General features: G+C 36.0%; 1 protein-coding gene across 1 annotated transcript in view; it reads right to left on the bottom strand.

The window, feature by feature from the left end:
- Window positions 1-20866, bottom strand: part of Dcaf10 (DDB1 and CUL4 associated factor 10) — a 45481-nt gene extending 24615 nt beyond the window's left edge. Inside the window, exons 1-2 of the mRNA XM_026379984.2 lie at window positions 20267-20866; window positions 9291-9404 (exon numbers count right to left, since the gene is read on the bottom strand). Coding sequence (XP_026235769.1) covers window positions 9291-9404; window positions 20267-20817 — 665 coding nt within the window. The 5' untranslated portion in view covers window positions 20818-20866. The remainder of the gene's footprint in view (window positions 1-9290; window positions 9405-20266) is intronic.
- Between the last annotated feature and the right edge of the window lie 618 nt (window positions 20867-21484).

The raw sequence follows: 21484 nt of genomic DNA, 5'->3' as shown, positions 1-21484 counted from the left end.
AATGAAAATGGTGTTGAGTACCTTAAAAAATTTAAACTAAAAATTACAAAAATAATTTTTTTTCTATTTATGTAACCATGTGCAAATTCTGAGAGCAAGAATAAACTAAATTTAGGGTTTTGGGGGTATAATCCTTCCAATGAAATTATGACAGGATACTCCCATTTCATATTTGAACTCTGTATAAATCAAAATGAGTATAATTTTTAAATAAATTTTCAAAGGCTTTATCAATTTCCCCAAAAGCCTTTCCTTAGTCCTGTGAGATAGTCACATCATCTTTGAGGTGTCTGTCACTATTTCTGTTATTTTTCTTTATTCTAATTGATAATTTGTCTAACTAAATCCAATCCTCACTCACCAATGATTTTATATGTAACTTAACCAATTCTCTAATATCACTTTTAGGGTTTTGTGAAATTCTTTGTCCTTTACAAGAAAAATTCCATGTTCCCACGGATACACACTGCATTGCATTATATTGTTTTAAATAAAACAATCAGCAAGAGAGCAACAAAACCAGTGGAAGAAATAGAGCCTGGGATATTTAAATGGGTATTAGTAAATATTCTTACAATGACTTCAGGGCTTCTCTCTATGCCCTCATAATAGGGTGACCTGAATTGCTGAATGGACTCTGAGATCTAAGTACTGAGTCCACATGAATGAGAAAGAAGTAAACCTGTCTGACTGGTGTACATATTTAAGTTACAGACTTTTCCCTATCTCAAAACATGAAGTAGCAGAAAACAATCTCCCCAACTACTTAGGTTTTTATTTCACAAGATATGTAATCTACAAAACTAAGAAATGAACTAGAAGACATTTCCAAATATGTGCAAAACAACTATATAGAACCAAACAAGAACATGTATGCCCACATCTCTGAAGAGTACAATGAAGTAGTCTAATGGAGCTGAATATGAATTTCATTTCTACCACCTGCTATATATATATATGACCTTAGGTAAATCGCTTTATTTGAGTTGCAATTTCTCTATTTCTTAAAACTGGTACAATATCTGTCTTACATAGGAACACTCTAAAGAATGAACAAAATAACGTATTAAAAGTTCTTCCCAGGCTGGGGTTGTGGCTCAGTGGTAGAGTGCTCGTCTTGCATGTGTGAGGCACTGAGTTCGATCCTCAGTACCACATAAAGATAAATAAATAAAATAAAGGTAATGTGTCCATCTGTAACTACAAAATTAAAAAAAAAAGTGCTTCACAGAAGGTTTGGTTTATAGTAAGATCTCAAAAAAAGAAAGTTAGTATTATTAATAAGTAACGCACACTTCGGCTCATGCATCAGAAGACCCCTTCAGAGCCTCGCTGAAAACTCTTAAGTTAGATGTATTTCTAAACAAGCTTCAAAATCCATTTTTCTATTCAACAGATCAGAAGAAGCAGATTCAAATTCGTTGGCATGGAGTGCTGTGGCAGGCACATAATGACAGCAGCAAATGAAAGCTGACATTGACAAAGAACAAATTTTAACAGCAGATTAGTCAAAGGTCATTTTGAGTAGGGGCAAACATCTTGATAAAGTCTATTCTTTTTGAGATGAGAAAAATTTATATGGTAAAATATTAGAAACACAGAGAAAATTATTAATAATATAGCAAACATCTGTGATACCCACCACCCAGCTTTATCGAACTTTAACATTTTGTTATATTTCAGGTTTTTTTTTTTTTAACATTAGGAACACAGTTGAAGTATATTGTGTATCCCTCCCCAAGCCCATTCCCCTCCCTCCCTCTCTCCAGAGGGAACCACTATCCAAAATTTGTTGTTATTCCCCATGCAAGTTTTTAATATCATGAATTCATATATATGTATCAAGCAATAATTTAACATATTATTTTGCATCCAATTTATTCTGTAAAAGTTTAATGAGCACCCACTCACTATGTATGAGGCACAGTTCTAGGTGCTAGAATAAAACAGAGAACAAACACATGCTTTCATCAAGCTCATGTTTGTGAAGTTTTCAAACTTTATATAAATGGTATCACACTGTATAGTTTCATTCTACAATTTGCTTTTCGGCCTTGATCTTAACATTTCTGAGGTATATATCAGATGTCGATGCTTTTAGTTCATTTAACTGATGTATAGTATTCCATTGTAAAGTATACCAGAATGTATTTATGTTTTCTCCTCTTGATGGACATTCAAATTATTCTTAGCTCTTCTCTACCACTAATGATGCTAAAATGAACTTTCCATTCTTTACATACCTTTGTTCACAAGTGCATTCTCTTAAAAATAATGATCTTCAATTTTACAAGATATTGCCAAACTGCTTTTCAAAGTAATTTTTACCAATTTATACTCCAATAATATCTAAGAGTTCCTATTTCTCATCATCTTTGCCAATACTTGATATTTCTTCACTGTTATTTTTATTTGTATTTCCACAACTAGTAAATTTGAATATCTTTCCATATTTATTCTCTTATGTGATTCTCTATTTTTGTTATAGGGTTATTGTCTTATTTATTCTAGATATTAATCTTTCTTGAGTATGATATTGAAAATATCTTTAACTAGATTATATCTTCTCATACTGTTATATTGTCTATAGTAAAATAGAATGAAGTCTTAAATCTATATGTAGCTGCGCTTATCAATCCTTATGATTTGTGCTCTTAGTGTCTCAACAATCTTTTCTCACGTTTAAGACACAAACATATTCTATACTTTCTTCCAAAGCTTTAAAGGCTTGCTTTCATAATTAGGTCTTTAACTGGAAGTTATTTTCACTTATGTTACAGGCAGAGATCTAATTTTATTTACATATCCAAGTCATATGTTTTATATATTTAAACTTTTCTATTTTTCCTCCCATCAATTTGTAATGCCTCTGCTATCATATATAAATTTTTCATATATCCATAGGTCTGCTTCTAAGAGCTCTATATTCTAATATACCATCACTTAATCTATCCCTGTCCTGAGACTACATTTGATACCTGAATGGGGTGATTACGTCCATCTTTTTTTCCCCCCTTTTTCATTTTTGCAGTACTGAGAATAGAACCCAGGAGTACTTTACCCATTGAGCTACATTCCCAGTCCTTTTTATTTTTTTGGTGTTGGGGATCAAACCCAGGGCCTTGTGCATGCCAGGTAAGCACTCTACCAACTGAGTTATGTGCCCAGCCCTCCTTTTTTATTTTTTAAGATAGGGTCTTGCTAAGTTCCCCAGGCTGGATTTGAACTCACCAAGGCTGGCCTTGAATTTGTAATTCTCCTGCCTCAGCCATCCAAGCTGCTGGAATTACAGATATGCATTATTATGCCCAGCTCTTACTCTCATCATCTTAAGTCCTCCAAAATTCTCTCAGCAATTCTTGGCACACTGCTGCTCAATATGAATTTTAAAATTAAGCTTTATGAAAAGCTTTGTTGAATTTTGACCCTACACATGCATGAGGATTGGTCTATAGTAAGATAATCACAAAGAAGATTTTCTGACATCACTTTACCTAATGCCAGTCTAGATGAACAAAATGGCTTCTTTACAGACTGCCTTTATGTTGAAAGTGAACTCTTTGGTGTCTTATGCAGAGTTTCCTGTTAGAATCTTTATTTTGAACTGGCCCTAAAATTAATTCTCCTGTTCCCTGTACTTCTCATACTTGTCAAAACAGAAGCTTTGCCAGGTGTAGTAGAGCACACCTGTAATCCCAGTGGCTCAGGAGGCTGAGGCAGGAGGATTGGGAGTTCAAAGCCAGCCTCAGCAAAAGTGAGACCCTAAACAATTCAGTGAAATCCCATCTCTAAATAAAATACAAAATAGGGCTGGGGATATGCCTCAGTGGCCAAGCCCCTGAGTTCAATCCCTGGTCCTTGCCCTCCCCCCCAAAAAGCTTTGAGTTTTCGGGTCATCTGCACTTGGCAGATGCTTCTGGGCTAAAAGCTAGCGGAACACCTGTTTAATCCTTTGCATTCATTTTTGGCATGAGGAATTCTTTGTTATCCATTCAACTATATATTTTAAAATATATGTATATGCACACACACGCGCGCGCACACACACACACACACATATGGATAAAATACTTTACTCAGCATTTGCGTTTTTATTAGGAAAGATTATTTGGGATATTTAACCATTTTCTACAGGCTAGTTTTCATCTGGTCAATTTACAAGTATCAGAACTGTACTAAAGCCAGGCACTGTGGCACACACCTGTAATCGGGAGGCTAAAACAGGAAGACTGCAAGTTCAAGCCAGCCTCAGCAATTTAGTGAGGCCTTAAGCAACCCAGTGAGACCTTATCTCTAAATATTAAAAAAAAAAGGGATATGGAGATATGGCTCAGTGGTTAATGCCCCTAGGGTTCAATCCCCCACCCCCCAAAATAAAACAACTTAAATATTTCACTATAGTTTGGCACAGTGGCACACACCTATAATCCCAGCAATTTGTGAGGCTGAGACAGGGAAATCAAAAGTTCAGGACAGCCATAACAATTTAGCAAGACCTTGTCTCAAAATAAAAGTAAAAAGGATTAGGGATGTTACACCATGGTAGAGCACCCCTGGGCTCAATTCCAGTACCAGCAATAAAATAAAATAAAATATTCTCATTATGACTGTAAACTTGTAATTCTTAATATTGGTTTTGCTCTGTACATTTAAAAGCTATGTTTACAGTACATAAAAGTTCATGATTATTTTATCTTTTTGGCAGATTTCTCCTTTTATATGTACTGTTGTTTTATCCTTATTAATGCCTTTGTTGTTTCACCTGTCTCATAGTGATAATCTCCTATTTCTGGTTAGTTTGGTATCTCTAAAAAGAATATATAATGATTTTGTTTTTTATTCAAATTGTTGACTATGTGTTTTTTAATAAAGAATATCAACACATTTATATTTACTGTGAACTATTCATACTTTTGGAACCCTTTCTTTTTTTTTTTTTTCTTTCTGGTATGGGGGATTGAACCCAGCAGTGCTTAACCACTAAGCCACTTCTCCAGCCCATTTTTTTAAATTTTAAAATTTTGAAATAGGGTCTTGCTAAGTTGCTGAGGCTGGCCTCAAACTTGTGATCCTTCTGCCTCATTTAGGGCCCATTGCCTCAGCCTCCTGAGTTGCTGGGATTATAGGCATGCACTACCATGTCTGGTCCCTTTCTACTTGTTTTCCATTTATTCCCTCTTTCCTTTGCTTTAATTTTTTTTTTGTAACTTCTTATAGCTTTCCTATCTTCTAATGATCAAGTTTTCAATATTCTCTCCCCACCTTTAGCTTATTTTAAAGTTATAACTTTTATTTCCATCACTTTAGGGTTTTTTATTGTATATATTTAATTATGCATTAATTTTAAAGCATTTGAAATTACTTAATACTACTACCTTCTTCCTAAACATGATTAAAGGTCTTAATATATTATATCTTCACATTGAACAAAACTCTCCCATATATTCAATCTATTTGTTTTCACTGTCTAAAGCTTTACTATGCAATTTGATAGCCATTAGTCAGTCACATGATGAAAAAAATGAAAGTAAACTATCTCAATAATTTTTATATTTGATTACATGTCAAAAAGATAATATTTTGGACATTTTGAGTTATATGTTATTAAAGATTAATGTTGTCTCTTTTTTTAAACATAACTGCTATAAAATTGATAATTACATGAGGCCAACATTACATTTGTATTGGATATTGCTAAATCCAGGTTTTTTTTTTTTAATTATTGTTACTGTTTTGCAGTATTGGAGATCAAACTCACAGCCTTGCACACACTAGGAAAGCTCTCTTCCTACTGAGTTATATCCCCAGCCCCAGTTTTTTTGTTTTTGTTTTATTCCTCTTTGAGATAGGGTACTGCTTAGCTGTTCAGGCTGGCCTTGATTTTTGGGGTTCAAGCAATCCTCCTGCCACAGGCTCCCTCCTTGCTGGTACTACAGGCCTCCTCAACCATGCTTGGCTTTGAGTTTTAGTTTTAATTTTGTTTTAAATGTACCCCTCAAAAATCTCTAAATTATATTATTTATGCTATTGACAATAACACTTAAACTAATTAAAATTATTCCATCTGGATTAATAGTTACTTGGAATATATTGTGGTACAGAATATTATTTTGCTTCTCTATTTAATCAGGCTTCTAATCTAAGTGGCTTTTAAATTTTTCCCTTGATCTTTGATATTCCCAAGTTTCAGCACAACATGTAGATTTATCTTTATTTAATTTGCTTTGTCTAAAGCTAACTTTCTTTTTTAAATATTTTTCTTAGTTGTATATGGTCAAAATACCTTTATTTTTTACTTATTTATTTTTATGTGGTACTAAGGATTGAACTCAGTGCTTCACATGTGCTAGGCAAGTGTTCTACCACTGAGCTATAACCTCAGCCCTAAAGCTAACTTTTTTTTGGTACTGTGGATTGAACTCAGAGGTGCTCAACCACTGCACGACATCCCCAGCCCTATTTTGTATTTTTATCTACAGACAGGGTATCCCTGAGTTGCTTAGTGCCGCGCCATTGCTGGGGCTAGCTTTAAACTTGCAGTCCTCCTGCGTCAGCCTCCAGAGCCGCTGGAATGATAGAATGCGCCACGGCTAGGGACCCTAAAGCTAACTTTTGATTTGAGAAGTCTGGTCCCTCTCCAATACTAAAAACTTTATGCCATTATAAAATTAATTTTCCACCAATCCTTGAAAAAAACTTTTTTTTGCAATCCTTCCTATACATTGGAGTCTCTCAATTAATGCTGTCTTTTAAATGCTTACATTTAAAAAAGTTTTTTTTCCTGTGCTCTGCCTGAAATTTTTAGTACGATTTTCTAACTCATTAATTAATTCATCTATCATATAAAGGGTAAAGTCTATCTCATCTACTGAGGTTTTTTTTGGGGGGTACCAGGGTTTGAAGCACTGAGCCACATCCCCAGCCCTATTTTGTATTTTACTTAGAGACAAGGTCTCACTGAGCTGCTTAGCACCTCATTTTTGCTGAGGCTGGCTTTAAACTCACGATCTTCCTTAGCCTCCTAAACCGCTGGGATTACAGTTCTGTGCCAACACTCCTGGCTTCTGAGTTTTTTATTTTTAATTTTGGTGCTAAGAATTAAACCCAGGGTCTCACATATGCTAGGCATGTTCTCTTTCTCTGAGCTATACAACCCTACAATCGGGCTTCCAACCTACAATTGAGCCAGCTCTAAATATACCCCTGCTACTCAATGGTAGGAATCAAATTCAGGGCTTTGTGTATTTTACACAAGTGCTGTACCATTAGCTACACTTTCAGCCCCTCTCCCCCTTTTTGAATTTTTAATATACTAACTACATTTTAAATTTCCAAGTATTCTGGCTGGTTCTTTACTACATCGATATGTTCTTGTTTAAGCTGTTTGTTTTATAACTTTGAATTCTCTTTGAGAGTATCCTTTAATACATTTCTTTGAGCATCCTTTAAAAAAAGTTTCAAAGTTTCTCCCAATCAATGGAATACTATGCAGCTGTTAAAAAGAATAAGATCATCCCATGGATACTAATATGGAATGATCTCTATATTCAGTGAAAAAGACAAGGCATATAATAATGTAGAATGCTACCATTTATATAAAATATATGTACGTATATATTTATATGGTTGTACATGCATAAACTATCTTAGAAAGGAGAGCAAGAAATTGGTAATAGTGGTTGCCTCTGGGGAGGGAAACTGGGTGGCTAGGCGACAGAGGTGGAAATAGACTTACTTTTCACTGTTTACCCTTTTGTACCTTTGAATTTTGTACCACGTGCATGTATTACCTAGTCAAAGAAAAAATAAATAATTTATTTTTTAAAATAAAGACTTTGTTGGACTACTCCATAAATTAATTTCATCCAGAGACAATGACTGTTCTGGTAGTTGATTCTGTTATAATATTAATTTTAGATGTCTCCATGAATTTTGGAGTTTTGGTTATAGGCCAGAGTTTTTAACTTTTTTCTGTCTCCCTATTTAATGTTTTTAAGAGTGTCTACACTTGGCCATTTGGGGTCCATGTCTACAGCCAGGGTTTATAATGACATTTCAGGGCTTCAGTTTCAAGATATTGGAAATATCACACATAACATTCAGTCACTGATAGGATAAGTGGCTTTATTCAATTCTTGTTGATGAGGCTGAGTATTTATCAGCTAAAACCTATAGCACCAACTAGTAAAGAACTTTTGCCTTTTTTTTCAGACTTTCACCAATGAGACAAAGATTCCAACTAAACCCTTGGATTCATGTACTGATTCTGACTCTGGTTCCTGCCTCACAAAAAACTAGCATTTTTAATTCTTTTACCTGAATGCAACAAAACCATTAGATATATGCTAGAATGAAACCCAGTAGGCCTATGGTTTCAGACCAGCTCAAAGTTTATCTGTGCTCCATTCCTGGTCCACAAAAATGTTTATATTATTTCAGAACCTGGCTATATTTTTTGTGCTATTTAATTTTAATTTACTGTTCTATGTGTTTGGAGCAAAGCGGTTATATCAAAACTCAGTATGTTACCTTGACTAGAAGTAATTTCCTCATTTTTTTGTTTATAGAATATTTAAATAATCATAAAAGTAACACAATCTCATTTCATACAGTTTATAAAATTAAAGATAATCCATCCATTCCAACTGAACTACTGTTAGCACTTTAAAGCATTTCTTTTTAAATCTTTTTCTTCTGCTTTATTTCATATTTGCACAATTTTATCATTATTTTATCCTATATCATCCCAACCATTTGACTATGTTGCTATGTAGTCTCTACAACCATTGATGACTGCATATTAATCCACCAAACCATTCAATTATAATTTACTTCCCACATTAATGAGAATATAAGGAGCTTCAACAATGCTACAAAGAAATTCTCTATGCATGTCTTTCTTCCTCATCTGGACTTAAGGGGTAGTGGTGTGGTGACAAATGTTAACCAACAGGATTGCCATAATTCTACACAGATTATTAGCACAAAAGGCATTACAGGACTAGCATAATACATGGCGAGGTTCATAATGATGGTCTTGATATACAAAGAGAAAAGAAACAACAACAACAAAAACCACCATGGAAGTGAACAGTATATTTCAGAAAAATTCCAATCCAAAATAAATAATAGTAAATTTTATAATTAAAGGAATAAACTTTATAAGGAATTAGAATCACAATTTACACACGTGGATCACTGAGGGACAAGGCATGACATATTTTCACTACCTTATAAAACAACACTTTGAATCATACTTATCAAGTTCATATGTTCACTATAATACTGACCTGATATTATTTACACAGTCTTCGTGAGCTTCAGAAAGTGTTTTTATGTGCTTTGAAGATATAGGGTCAAACAGGAGAACTTCAGTCTGTTCACAAGCAACTGTCAGAACTGACCTGAAAGCAAGTAACACATTTCTCTTGTTTAGTTTTCTAGCATTTGCTGGTTATTGATAATCACATCCACTGTGAGAAAGAATAATAGAAAATGGTACTCTCTCTCTCTCATACATGTGATGGGCTGTAAAACAGTAGACCTAATGTTTGCAAAGTACCTCTAGTACTCGTATATATCAAAAATTTAAATATGCACAATTTCTGACAATATTTTCTGAAAATTTAAATCAAGAGAAGTAATCATTATAAATACAAAGAAAAATTAATACTAAAACATGCTTCACTTTAAAATGGAGAAACTGAAAGTAATCTAAATGTACATGAAAAGAAAATGAAAATAAATAAGCCATGGTATGTAACAGCACTCCTCTCTCACCCATAGAGAATACATTCCAAGACACCCACATTGGATGTCTGAAACTGCAGATAGTACCAAACCCTATGTATAGTTTTTTCATACACACACACACACACACACACACACACACACCTAAATAAATTTAAATAAAATAAATTTAATTTATAAATTAGGCACAGTAAGAGATTAACAACAATTACTACTAATAAAATAGAAAAAAAATCGTAAAAATATGCTTTAGTAAGTTATGTGAATGTGGGCTTTCTCTCAAAATTTTATTGTACTGCACATCTAGCAACCTTAGCATATGATTTTTTTTTTTGTCTTTCCTTATTGAGAAATTTCACCTTTTTACTTAAAGGCCATATTTTATGGTTTGTCATTGGCATATCCAAATTGCTAGCATTGCTACTCTTGCACTTTTGGGTCATTATTAACTAAAATAAGAGTTACTTGAACATGAGCACTGTGATGCCATGACAGTCAATCTAAGTGCCTAATGGGTGGGTGGGTAGTATATGCTGTGTGGATGCTAAGGACAAAGGGACCATTTACATAGTAGGTAGGACAGAGATGGCTGATGAAATTTCATTCAGAGATTTCATTAAACTATGCAGAATGTCGTAAAATTTAAAATTTATTAGTTTATTTCTTGAATTTTTTATTATAATCTTTTTGAACTGTGGCTTACTATGGGTAATTCAAACCTCAAAAAGTAAAATCATGGATTCAGAAAACTAGCATACCATGCAGAAATAAAAAATAAAGAGGTATCTTTACCTGGATATGAAAGAACTCCAAAATACATTTAAAAAAATAGTTGTAGATAAACATGCATATATGAATAAACTCAGTGAAAAAAATATACAAACAAATAATATGTCTCTTCATTGGTTATCTATAAAATGTATTGAAAAAGGTCTGGCTTATATCACCAGGTCTATTAGATATAAACTTATCAGACTTTTCCTTTATAATTTTTAGTTTTCTTCCTTCTGGCTTTCCCTATTGTAAGTTATAGTTTTACAAACCTTTTATCAACTCAATTTTGATTTGTGAAAATCCAATGTCTTTTATTTAAAGTTTCAATTTTCTATGGGCACTTCTCCTTCAGATTCAGATCTAACAAATGAAATCCTAAGTTTTTGAAACCTCAAGTCTTCCCAGTTTTCAGTACCAATAACAAATTTTTTTTTTTTTTTGAACAGGGTCTTGCTAACCAGCCTCAACTTGAGATCCTCCTGCCTCAGCCTCAGCCTCTCAAGTCCCTGGGATTACAGGTGTGCAGCACTATGCCTGGCTAATGGAAATGTATACACACAAGATGAAAGTGCATAAGACAAAATTTTAAATAGTCAACTGTTTCTATTCAGAACAAATTTTTTAGATAAAGCCGGAACAGAAAAACCTCTACTAAATTGAAAATTTTTTCTTCATTTAGTAATCATGTAATTGTCCTTTAAAAGATATTACCAAAAACCCTTTTATGAGATATACGAACTTCAAAGTTTAGTAATACCTGAAGGATTTTGCCATGGTTTGAATGTGTTCTCCAAATTTTATGTGCCAGCAACTTGGTTCCCAATGTAGCAGTGTTAAGAAGAGGGACTTCTGGGAGATGACTGAATCATAAGGGCTCTGTTCCCATGAATGAATAAGTCCATTCATGAATTAACAGGTTACTGTAGGAGTGGCTTTGATATAAAAGTGAGTTCTCTCTGGCATGCTTACTCTATCTCACCACTTGATGTCCTCTGCCATGTTATGATAGAACATGTAGAAAAAGGTTCGTATTAGATACAAGCACCATGCTCTTGGACTTCTCAGTCTTCTAGAATCATCAGCTTAAGAATTCTCTTTCTTTTGGTGCTGGGTATTGAACTCAAGACTGAACTACATCCTCAACCCCCCACAATTCTATTCTTTAGAAATTATTCAGCTGTTGCATTCAGTTTTTGCAACAGAAAATAGACTAAGACAGGTTTTTATGCTAGTTAATCAACATGAGTAAAAATATTCAAATTAAAATATATCATTTTTAGAAGCCACTTTTTTGTTGTTAATTAGAAGAGCCATGGAAGGAACTTTCCCACCTTTTGTGCATAAGTAAATGGATTAATGATTCTAAGAGATTCTTAAACATTATAAATAAAAGATCCATAAAATTAAGTTATTGTTTTTAACCAGTTACATTTTTATACATGGTGTGATATGTAATTTTTCTAACAGAATCTACTCCAATATCAAATTCTACACTTTTCTCATTTATAATGCCATTTTTATCATGTATTAAGTTTTGGTTTTTATATTGTGTTCTGTGCAACACCACACTATCTTTTTTTTCTAAAAGATTTATAGTATATTTGCTATATGGCAAATCAAGATCTTTTCCATTGTTTTATAACCATTATTTTTCTTGACTAAATCATATTTTTCCCCAAATGAATTTTATATATAGCATGTCAAGTCCTACTAAGAAATACTGTTGGGATTTTTTTAATGGGATACAGTGGCTACAGGTTAATGGGGTAGTATTTATAACAAAAATATTGAATCACCTCATAGAGTAACAATGTGTACCTTCTCTATTTCTAGTTTAATTGCACTCCCATTAAGAATATACTCTGGTCAATTTCAGTCCTTGGAAATTACATGAGATTTATTTTTTGTGTGGCCTGATATTAATATAGCAAATCATCTTTCATTTTGTTAAATCTAGCAGTAGTATGCCTTGACATCCTTTTACTTTAAAAAAAAAACTTCTACATTCTTATTTTCAGGTATATTTTCTGTAAGAAGTTTTAAAAAATCTAACCAGGGCTGGGGATGCAGCCCACTGTAGAGTACTTGCCTAGCATGTGTGAGCCATAGCTTCAATCCTTAGCACTACAAAATAATTTAAAAAATCTAACCAACAATCTGTCTTAATTTACATTTAACATAATTACCAGTAATTTTTGAGTTTGAATCTATTATCTTAGTTTTTGCTTTCCATTTGTTCTGTTCTAGTTCCTGCTTCATCTTTCTTGCTTTTAAAATTTATTTTCACTATTCATATCTCACCCTATACTACTTAGTATATTAAATATACATTACCTTTCCCCCCTCAGTGTACACCTAAGAGCTTATAACATGCATCAACTTTTTAAAAAAATGAAGTATGAATTATTAGTTCTATCACTTCCTATATGATATAAGAACTTTGGTATATTTCAATTCCTTTTATTCCATTCTAATATTAAAAAAAAATTTTTTTTTAGTTGTCAATGGACCTTTATTTATTTACATGCAGTGTCAGGGTCTCATTAAGTTGCTCAGACTGGCCTAGAATTTTCTGATTCTCTTGCCTCAGCCTTCCAAGTAGTTGGGATTACAAGTGTGTACCACTATACCTGCCTAAGGTATACTACTTACTAGTCTTAAAATTTGTGGCCTTGTAAGTGAAAATGAAAATTTTGTACAACTGTCACATATAGTTAAATGTAGTATTCAAAAGTTAAATAATCAGTGATAATGAGTAGCTTATTTTCTAAATTAACCTACATAAATTATAAAAATACTCACCAAGTGATATTAGTTGTAGTTCAAATTGTTCAACAAATTATTCTAGTAATTTCCAATCATTTATTAGTTTTGGAAACTATAGCCATAATCTTTTATTTATCTTAGATATCCTTTTCTGAACCATGAATAGGAAACTGGATAAAGCTCCTCTAAGAATTTTCAATTTAAATTGATAGTCATGAATTAACCTGTAGTCTTGATAAGTTAAAAAAAAAAAATCACTCTTAACAGAACAGTGGCACACGACTAATCCCAGCTACTCAGGAGATTGAGGCAGGATATCACCAGCCTCAGAACCCTCAAAATTAAATAAAAAGGGCTGGGAATGTAGCTCAGTGATAGAGTGCCCCTGGGTTAAAACAAAAAAACAAAATCAACAGAAAGTTATCACTGGGGCTAAATTTTCTTTTTAGCTTTTGGGGCAGTAACAATAAATATATTAAATTTATTTAGCCCTTCAATGTTTTCTATTAATTTTACTATTTAATACTATTTAATCGTAGTAACAAGTAACAGATAAGAGATAATATAGTAGTGCAGTAAAGAGCATAAGCCAGGATATAAGTCTTTTGTATTTAATGACCTTTCTGCTTTGAAGTTCCCCCAACCAAATGCAACTATACAGAGGGGAAAAATTATTTTTGTGATCATTTTCATTGGTAAAATGAGTATTATTAATGCTTTTTATCCCATTAAATAATGATAAAAATAAACAAGAATGATAAAAATTAGGGATTTGTAGTTCAGGAATCATTCACCCATAAACCATTCCCATAGGCTTTATTCATCTGCTGTAGATTCTACTTTGCCATGGGAGTGTACTATGAACCTGTAGTAGTACTACTATTCTCATCTGATTGCTTTTCGTCTCTCTGGATCTCCCAGGGGCTGCAGTTCCACAAATGACTAAGAGACAATTATAGGGAGAATGCGTAAGTAGGCTGAGCTACCTTTAGGGAAGCCAGATGATCACTGGACATTTAAGCATTTTCTGAGTGGGGGAAGGTACCAGGCAGCAATGAGGAATAGTTGGAATAGATGCTGGCCTGCAGTTCTCTGGTGAGATGGTTGTTGACAGCCCCTTGCTAGGCCATTTCTTAATGCTATAATTGTTATATAATGGGTTTCTCTAGAATGTTCCAAGGAAGGTGCTACAAGTATTAGGATGATACTTAAATGACTCTGGGCAATAATTATTCACTACTATGGATATATATCAATATTTTAACAACTGGCTGGGTGCAGTGGCACACACCTACAACCCAGCTAACTGGGAGGCTGAGGCAGTCAGATCTAAAATTTAAGGCCAACTCAAGAAATTTAGAAAGGCCCTGTCTCAGAAAATAGTGCTGGGGATGACTCAGTGGTAGAGCATTCCTAGTACTGTAAAACAAGACAAAAAAAAAAAAAAAAAAAAAAAAACTTGGTACGGTGGAATCAATGTTTATCAGCTTGATATGAGGCCTGACTGAATCCAGCATCTATATATACCCTTGAAGGCAAAATTTTAAGTGATGCTGTTCACACCTTTTATATCCTTGTGTTTGTCTAACTGAGGCACACTAAACTCGTTTAACTTTCTATGAGGTAGTGTATTAAAATCTTCTATGATAAATTTGCCTGTTTTCTCCTTGAAGTTATTGAATCTTGATGTTTATATTATATTTAAAATATAAGACTCATTCAAGGCCAGGTTCATTTAAATCCATAAGCAAATACTCATTCAAGCTTCCAGGTAAACTGAATGTTTATCGTTAATAATTCTATCTCGGGCTGGGGATGTGGCTCAAGCAGTAACGCACTCACCTGGCATGCGCGGGCACTGGGTTCAATCCTCAGCACCACATAAAAATAAAAATAAAGATGTTGTGTCCACCAAATACTGAAAAATAAATATTAAAAAATTCTCTCTATATAATAATTCTATCTCTAGTAACCTTTTTGCATGAAGCCTATTTTATTCTGATAATATAGTTTACCATTTTTCTTTAGAATGTGTTTTGTTATATTTTTCTATATCCTTTAACATTTTTCTCTATAATAGTCCCATTTTTTTTAAAGAGAGAGGGAGAGATAGATAGATAGAGAGGGAGAGAGAGAGATAATTTTAATATTTATTATTTTTTTAGTTTTCGGCGGACACAACATCTTTGTTTGTATGTGGTGCTGAGGATTGAACCCTGGCTGCACACATGCCAGGCGAGCGCGCTACCACTTGAGCCACATCCCCAGCCCCCCCTCCTTTTTTTTTGAGACAGGATCTTATGTTGCCCAGGCCAGTCTCAAAACTCATGGGCTCAAGTGATCCTTCTACCTAAGCTTCCTGAGAAGCCAGAATAGGGGCATGCCATACCTCACTTATCTTTGTTTTTAAGTTGGAGTTTGTGTGTCTATGAGGGAAGGAAGTACCAAAGATGAAACCCAGGGACACTTCAACCATGTGCTGCATCCCAGCCCTATTTCTTTCTTTTTTTGAGATGACTTGCTAAATTGCTGAGGATGGCCTTGGTCTTCCAGTCACTGGGATTACAGACATGTACCACCACCTTTGTACTTATTGTAACTAGTAATATTGGGATTTATTTTCAGCTATTCTTTGAGCTTTTATGTCTTGCCTTACCCCATCGCTTTCCCTTTCTTACCTTCTTTTGGAACCTTTTTCCTTATTATATGCTTTTTGTTCTACTTACCTAGAAATTTTATATTCTTTCTTTTGGTTCCTCAAAATTTTTAATATGCTTACTTACTGAAGTCTCTCTCTCTCTATATATATATATATGATTTATATAATATTAATATGTGTAACATTATATATATACAATTCTTCCTCAAAGAACATAAGTAACTTACAATATTCCCTCATAATGTACATGCAATTGTTGTATATTTTACCTCCAGCTTTATTATTCTCAAAGTACATTTTTGGATTTAGTTTTATGAACATATGTAACACATTCTCTGCTCTTCATTCCTTCTGGCATCTCAGACTTTCCATCTGAAAACACTTCCCTTCTCTCTGAACTTAGAATTCATTTATTGATGGTCTGCTGGCAAATTCACTAAGCTGAATACGTATTTCATCTTTGTTCTTGTTAAGGACAAAAAACTGTTTTTACTGGGTATAAACATCTAGACTGCAAGTTTTTCTCCAGCATATTGAAAATAATTACCACTGGCTTTTGTGTATGTGTCAGATTATTATTGAAGACTAATCAGCTGTCATTCTTGTAGTGTTTCTTTGAAGGTTTATTTTCCTCTTTTAAGATTTTACACAGCTGGGCACAGTGGCACATACCTATCTGTAATCTCAGTGACTCAGGAGACTGAGGCAGGAGGATCACAAGTGCAGGGCCAGCAACTCAGTGAAAGCATGTTTCAAAATAAAAAAAGGGCTGGGAGCATATATAGCTCAGTGATAGAGTTCCCTAGGTCTGATCCCCAACACAAAATAAATGTAAAAATAAAGAAAAGATTTTATATTTACTTTCTTGAAGTGTCTAGGGAGGATTTCTTTTGTTTTCTCTTTTGGTACCAGGGATTGAACCCAGGGGCACTTAACAACTGAGCCATATCCCCATTTTGTATTTTATTTAGAGACAGGGTCTCACCAAGTTGCTTAGGGCCTCACTAAGTTGCTGAGGCTGGCTTTGAACCTGTGATCCTCTTGCCTCAGCTTTCCCAGCTGATGGATTATAGGCCTGAGCCACGGCACCTAGCTCTACGGAGGATTTCTGCTTGGGTTAGTTGTGCTTCTTAAATCATAGCCTGGTGCATCTCTTTAATTCTGCCTCTCTTCAAACAGCCGCCCCTCTCCATTAATCTCTCGTTTTCTTTAGGAACTAAGTAAATGTATGGGCTTTTCTCTCCATGCTCCATGTTACTAAACTTTCTTCATATTTTTAATCTTTGAATTTCTGTCTATGTTGTAGATAAATACTTCATTTCTATTTTTCAATGTACTAAATTCTTATGTGTTTTCATACTATTATCTAATTTCATAACATGAAATTTACTTTTTCAGAATGTCACCTTAGGAGGTAATATACTTATTTTGACAATTTTGCTGTCACTTAAACCATTTTTTAAATTCTTTTGGAAATTACCTTCTAGTCCACATATCTTCTCTTTTTAAATACTAAATCCCTTCTAGTCTGGTCTCCATTAGATTCATAAACTTGATTCTTACATTCTATGTCATTCCTCCTCCCTGTATTATAAAGTCCTTGTAAATGGCAGTGGCTATCATACTTGAGATATGAGAAATCATCTTTCTTACTACAGATATATCATTGTCTATAAAATTACTTCAGCTCCTACCCAAATGTTGGGCACACTAGTAGATAAAGTAAAAATACTAAAAAAATTGAAACACTGAACTATTTCACCTTGACAAAGATAAAAAAGAATGGCAATAGCAGTGCTGGCAAGGGTATCCAGAGATAGGCACTTGCATATGTGTTTGATAGGAAAGAGAACTGGTTCTTTCTTCAGAGAATAATTTAACAATGTTTCAAAATTCCTTATAACTTTTGACTCATTCCAGGGACTTAGCTTTAAGGACATAAATTTAAATTATTTGTTCACAAAGTTTTATTTAAACTTATGAAAAAATGAAATAATGCAGAAATATTAATGTGTTCACAATAAATTTTAGGAAAAAAGCAGGCTACAGAATAGTATGCTTACATGTTTATATTAAACTAAATATACAAAGAAAAAAATTTTCCTTGGAATCCATTCAGTCTCTAGAATAAGTGATGTTTATCTCATTTATTACCTAGGATTTCTGAAACATATTGGCAATGAAAAATGACTGAATTATTTTAAGTATATCAGAGTTCCTAACACATTTTTAAAAATTTTATACATTTATTAATTTTTATGTGGTGCTGAGGATTGAACCCAGTGCCTCACATGTTCGAGGCAAGTGCTCTACCACTGAGCCACAACCCCAGCCCCCCCAATCAGATTTTAAAAATTCTCTTGGAGGGATGGTGAATATGTCTCAGTGGTAAAGCCCTTACCTTGGGTGTCCAAGCCTTGGGTTTGATTTCCAGCACCACAAAATAGATGAATAAATAAATTAACAATAAATGTGTGTATATATGTCTGTGTCTGGGAAAATGCAGTCTGGATTTAAATAAAAACTATGAATAATATATCCTTCATTCTAATATCCCTGGCAACTTAAATTCAATATTCATAACTCATTCTACCATTGCCTCCACCTAAAATTTCTCTCACAAAGAACAGAAACAGCTACTTCTCAAAGTCCTAAAAGTATAGGTAGGAAGTTAAGAGGAGAGGGGCCAGGATATAGAGAAGAGAGAAACTGAATGTTGACAAGGAACAGACCCTCAGTATTGGAATAGGTTAAGAACAGGACTTTTAGGAAGGAGAGAAGCTTCCATGAATAAGCTTCTCCTTTAACCAGTTTTCTCCCTTTCTCAGGCACATTCTTTGCTACAAGCTCCACCCAACTGCTATGAGAAAACCCAGAGATCCTAGCACCAGGTGTGATTACCATGGCATTTACATGAGTGAAGTGGAATAGGACTTACCAGCTCAGAGTAATTCCTGACTCTGTTCTTTTGCGTCTTCCTTAGTATACTGGAGGTCTTTCTTCAGAAAAGTTTTGCTTCATTGTTTCTCAGCTTTTCTAACATGATATACTGCCTCTCTTCTACCACTGGACCTTCAACATATCAGTTTTCATCTGAAATATTTCTACCCTCTCTCCAACCCCATCTTGACTCAAGATATTTACTCCTACTAATTTTTCTGAACTTGGTTCAAGTGTCAACTTTCTCTGGGAAATCTCAAACACCCTAGTCCACAACTAATTCCTTTGAGCCTTTATCCAATTTGTAGGCATACATTATGCATTATTAGTATAGTTATCTAACATGTAGTTGAACTGATGAAGTTCCAAGTTCAATAAAAGCAGTACCATTAACTAATTTTGCTCACCACTGTTAATCCTGTATTTAGAACATATCAAGTGCTCAAGTGGCATCTGTTAAAGGAGGGAATGACTAAATGAACAACTAAGATAATTAGCAACCCAGAGGTCTTGAAGTGGTAAGAATTATATTAACTACACACAATTATACATGGTGGAACTTTGTACAAATTTTTCCTTTCTTTGCTGTTAAACTTGAGAACTCACAAGACATAGTTTTAAATATATACATCATATTATTTTGACAATTCCTAGAGCTTCAAAGTAAACCAAGACCAGATATTAAATATCTAATTGATCAAGAAGAAGGCTGGTTTCCCTTAGCAAAAGCAGGTAGTCTAGCCTGGGAACTTCACAAATGGCCTAAATCATGAGAGCTGCCTCTCTGCAATGGCTTAGTATTTCTTTTTATTTTTTAAAATATTTTTTAGTTGTCAATGGACCTTTATTTTATTTATTTATAAGCTTGCCTCACACGCGCTAGGCAAGCGCTCTACCACTGAGCCACAACCCCAGCCCCTGGCTTAGTATTTCTTGAGCAAACGAATGCACACTTGTCTCTTTCTGGCTGGTTTAGGCACAGGGTACAGAGATTCTATAGGCTTTCTACCCTTAACAAAAGCTTAGATGAGTGAAAAGCAAACCTCGGATGACAGCGAAAGAATGAGCATTTATTAAAGATGGATTTAATAAATGCTCTGAGCACCTATGGGGTACCAGAAAGCCCTAGTTCTGGGCATTTCTCCTTCAGTCTCCCGAGCCTGAAGAGAAGCATCCCAGGCCTGCCTACTTCAAAAGGCCAGGATGGGGGTTCCATAACGACTACGCGCTTCTGAAAGTACCAGGGGGCAGAAAAGCCAGAGGCCGAAAAAGGTCTCCAAAGCCCGGCCCGGGCCGAACGAGCGAGCTCTGGATGGCTGCGCATCCGGAGCAGAGCTGGCGGAGGTGGGGACCCACCCTCCGGGGGACCGCGCTTACCCGTCGGGCGAGTACTCGAGGTTGAAGACCGCTCCGTGGGTGCGGGTGCTGAGATACACAGAGTCCGCAGGGTGGATGGAACCATAGAGGTTAGTCATGGTGCGAAAATTGTCTCGCGCCGGGTCCACGAACAGCCCGCGGCCCAGGCTGCGTTCTCTTAGCCACCCGAACAGTCTGGCGCCAGGGCCGCCCAGGCCCGCGCTGAGGCCGTGCCGACCCCGGCTCCCGGCCCTGCAGTCCTGCCCGGGGCGTCGGCGTGACGGGGAAGGAGGTGAGGGCTCTCCCAGGGCGGAGGCGGCAGATGATTCCACAGTCCCCGGCGGCGCTAGGTCTGCCGCCCGCGCGGCCGGGGGCAACGGGGGAGCGCCTGGGCGGCGAGGGCTCCGGGCGGCCGGCGGGGGAGGGGCCGCGTCAGTCCCGGGCTGCGGAGGCACGGGCGGGGCAGCGGGAGAGGGCGGCCTGGCGGCAGTCGTTTGTTCCCCGTGGGGCGCCGGCTCCTCAGCTCCGGCCGCCGCGTCTCCGCTGGGGCTCCGGGGCCCGAAAGAAAACATGACCAACACCCCCGCCCCCAGCTCCCAGCCGCTGTCCAGCCGGCCGACACCTCGGCGCTCCAACTCTAGCCGACACTTCCGGGTGCGACGGCCTAAAGCTGCCGGCTGGGAAACCTGCCCCACCGCTTGGTTGCCCTCCACCGGGGACAAGGAAAGCGGGGACACTGCAGTGTTGCGGTTTTGCAACCCCGAAGGACAGCAGTCCGGAACGGCTAGCTGTTCCTGTGAGCGACTGAAGATGCCAGGGACCCGGGTGGGTACTGACTGAGGCTGGGAGTGGGTCTATAGATGTCAGTGAGCGGTTGATGTGCGTCTGACCAGTATTATGAAGCTGGGCAGGATTATGTTACTATTGTCCCCACTATACACTGAGGGATGGATTACCATATTAGGTGCAGGTCACGTATGGTAAGTTGAATGGCATATTACCTGCTCAGCCTATAAGTATGAGGGCTCAGGTTAGTAAATTTTGCACTAAAAAGCCCTGTCTGCGCAGTACCTGAAATTGTGGACTGTTGATGCCCTGAATATCTCTGCCCAACTGCCATCTATTGTCTAGTAGACCAAGTCTTTATCGACGCTCCTTCCTACAGGAAGGGGCACATATCCAGCCAGGAGGGACTGAGGCACTGGAGATCTGAATCAAATCAATCTCATAAGCAACAGA

Source organism: Urocitellus parryii, chromosome 4 (genome assembly GCF_045843805.1).
Source record: "Urocitellus parryii isolate mUroPar1 chromosome 4, mUroPar1.hap1, whole genome shotgun sequence".
NCBI classification, from domain to species: domain Eukaryota; kingdom Metazoa; phylum Chordata; class Mammalia; order Rodentia; family Sciuridae; genus Urocitellus; species Urocitellus parryii.
The sequence above is the reverse complement of the archived record's forward strand: the minus strand, read 5'-3'. Positions and strand labels throughout refer to the sequence as shown.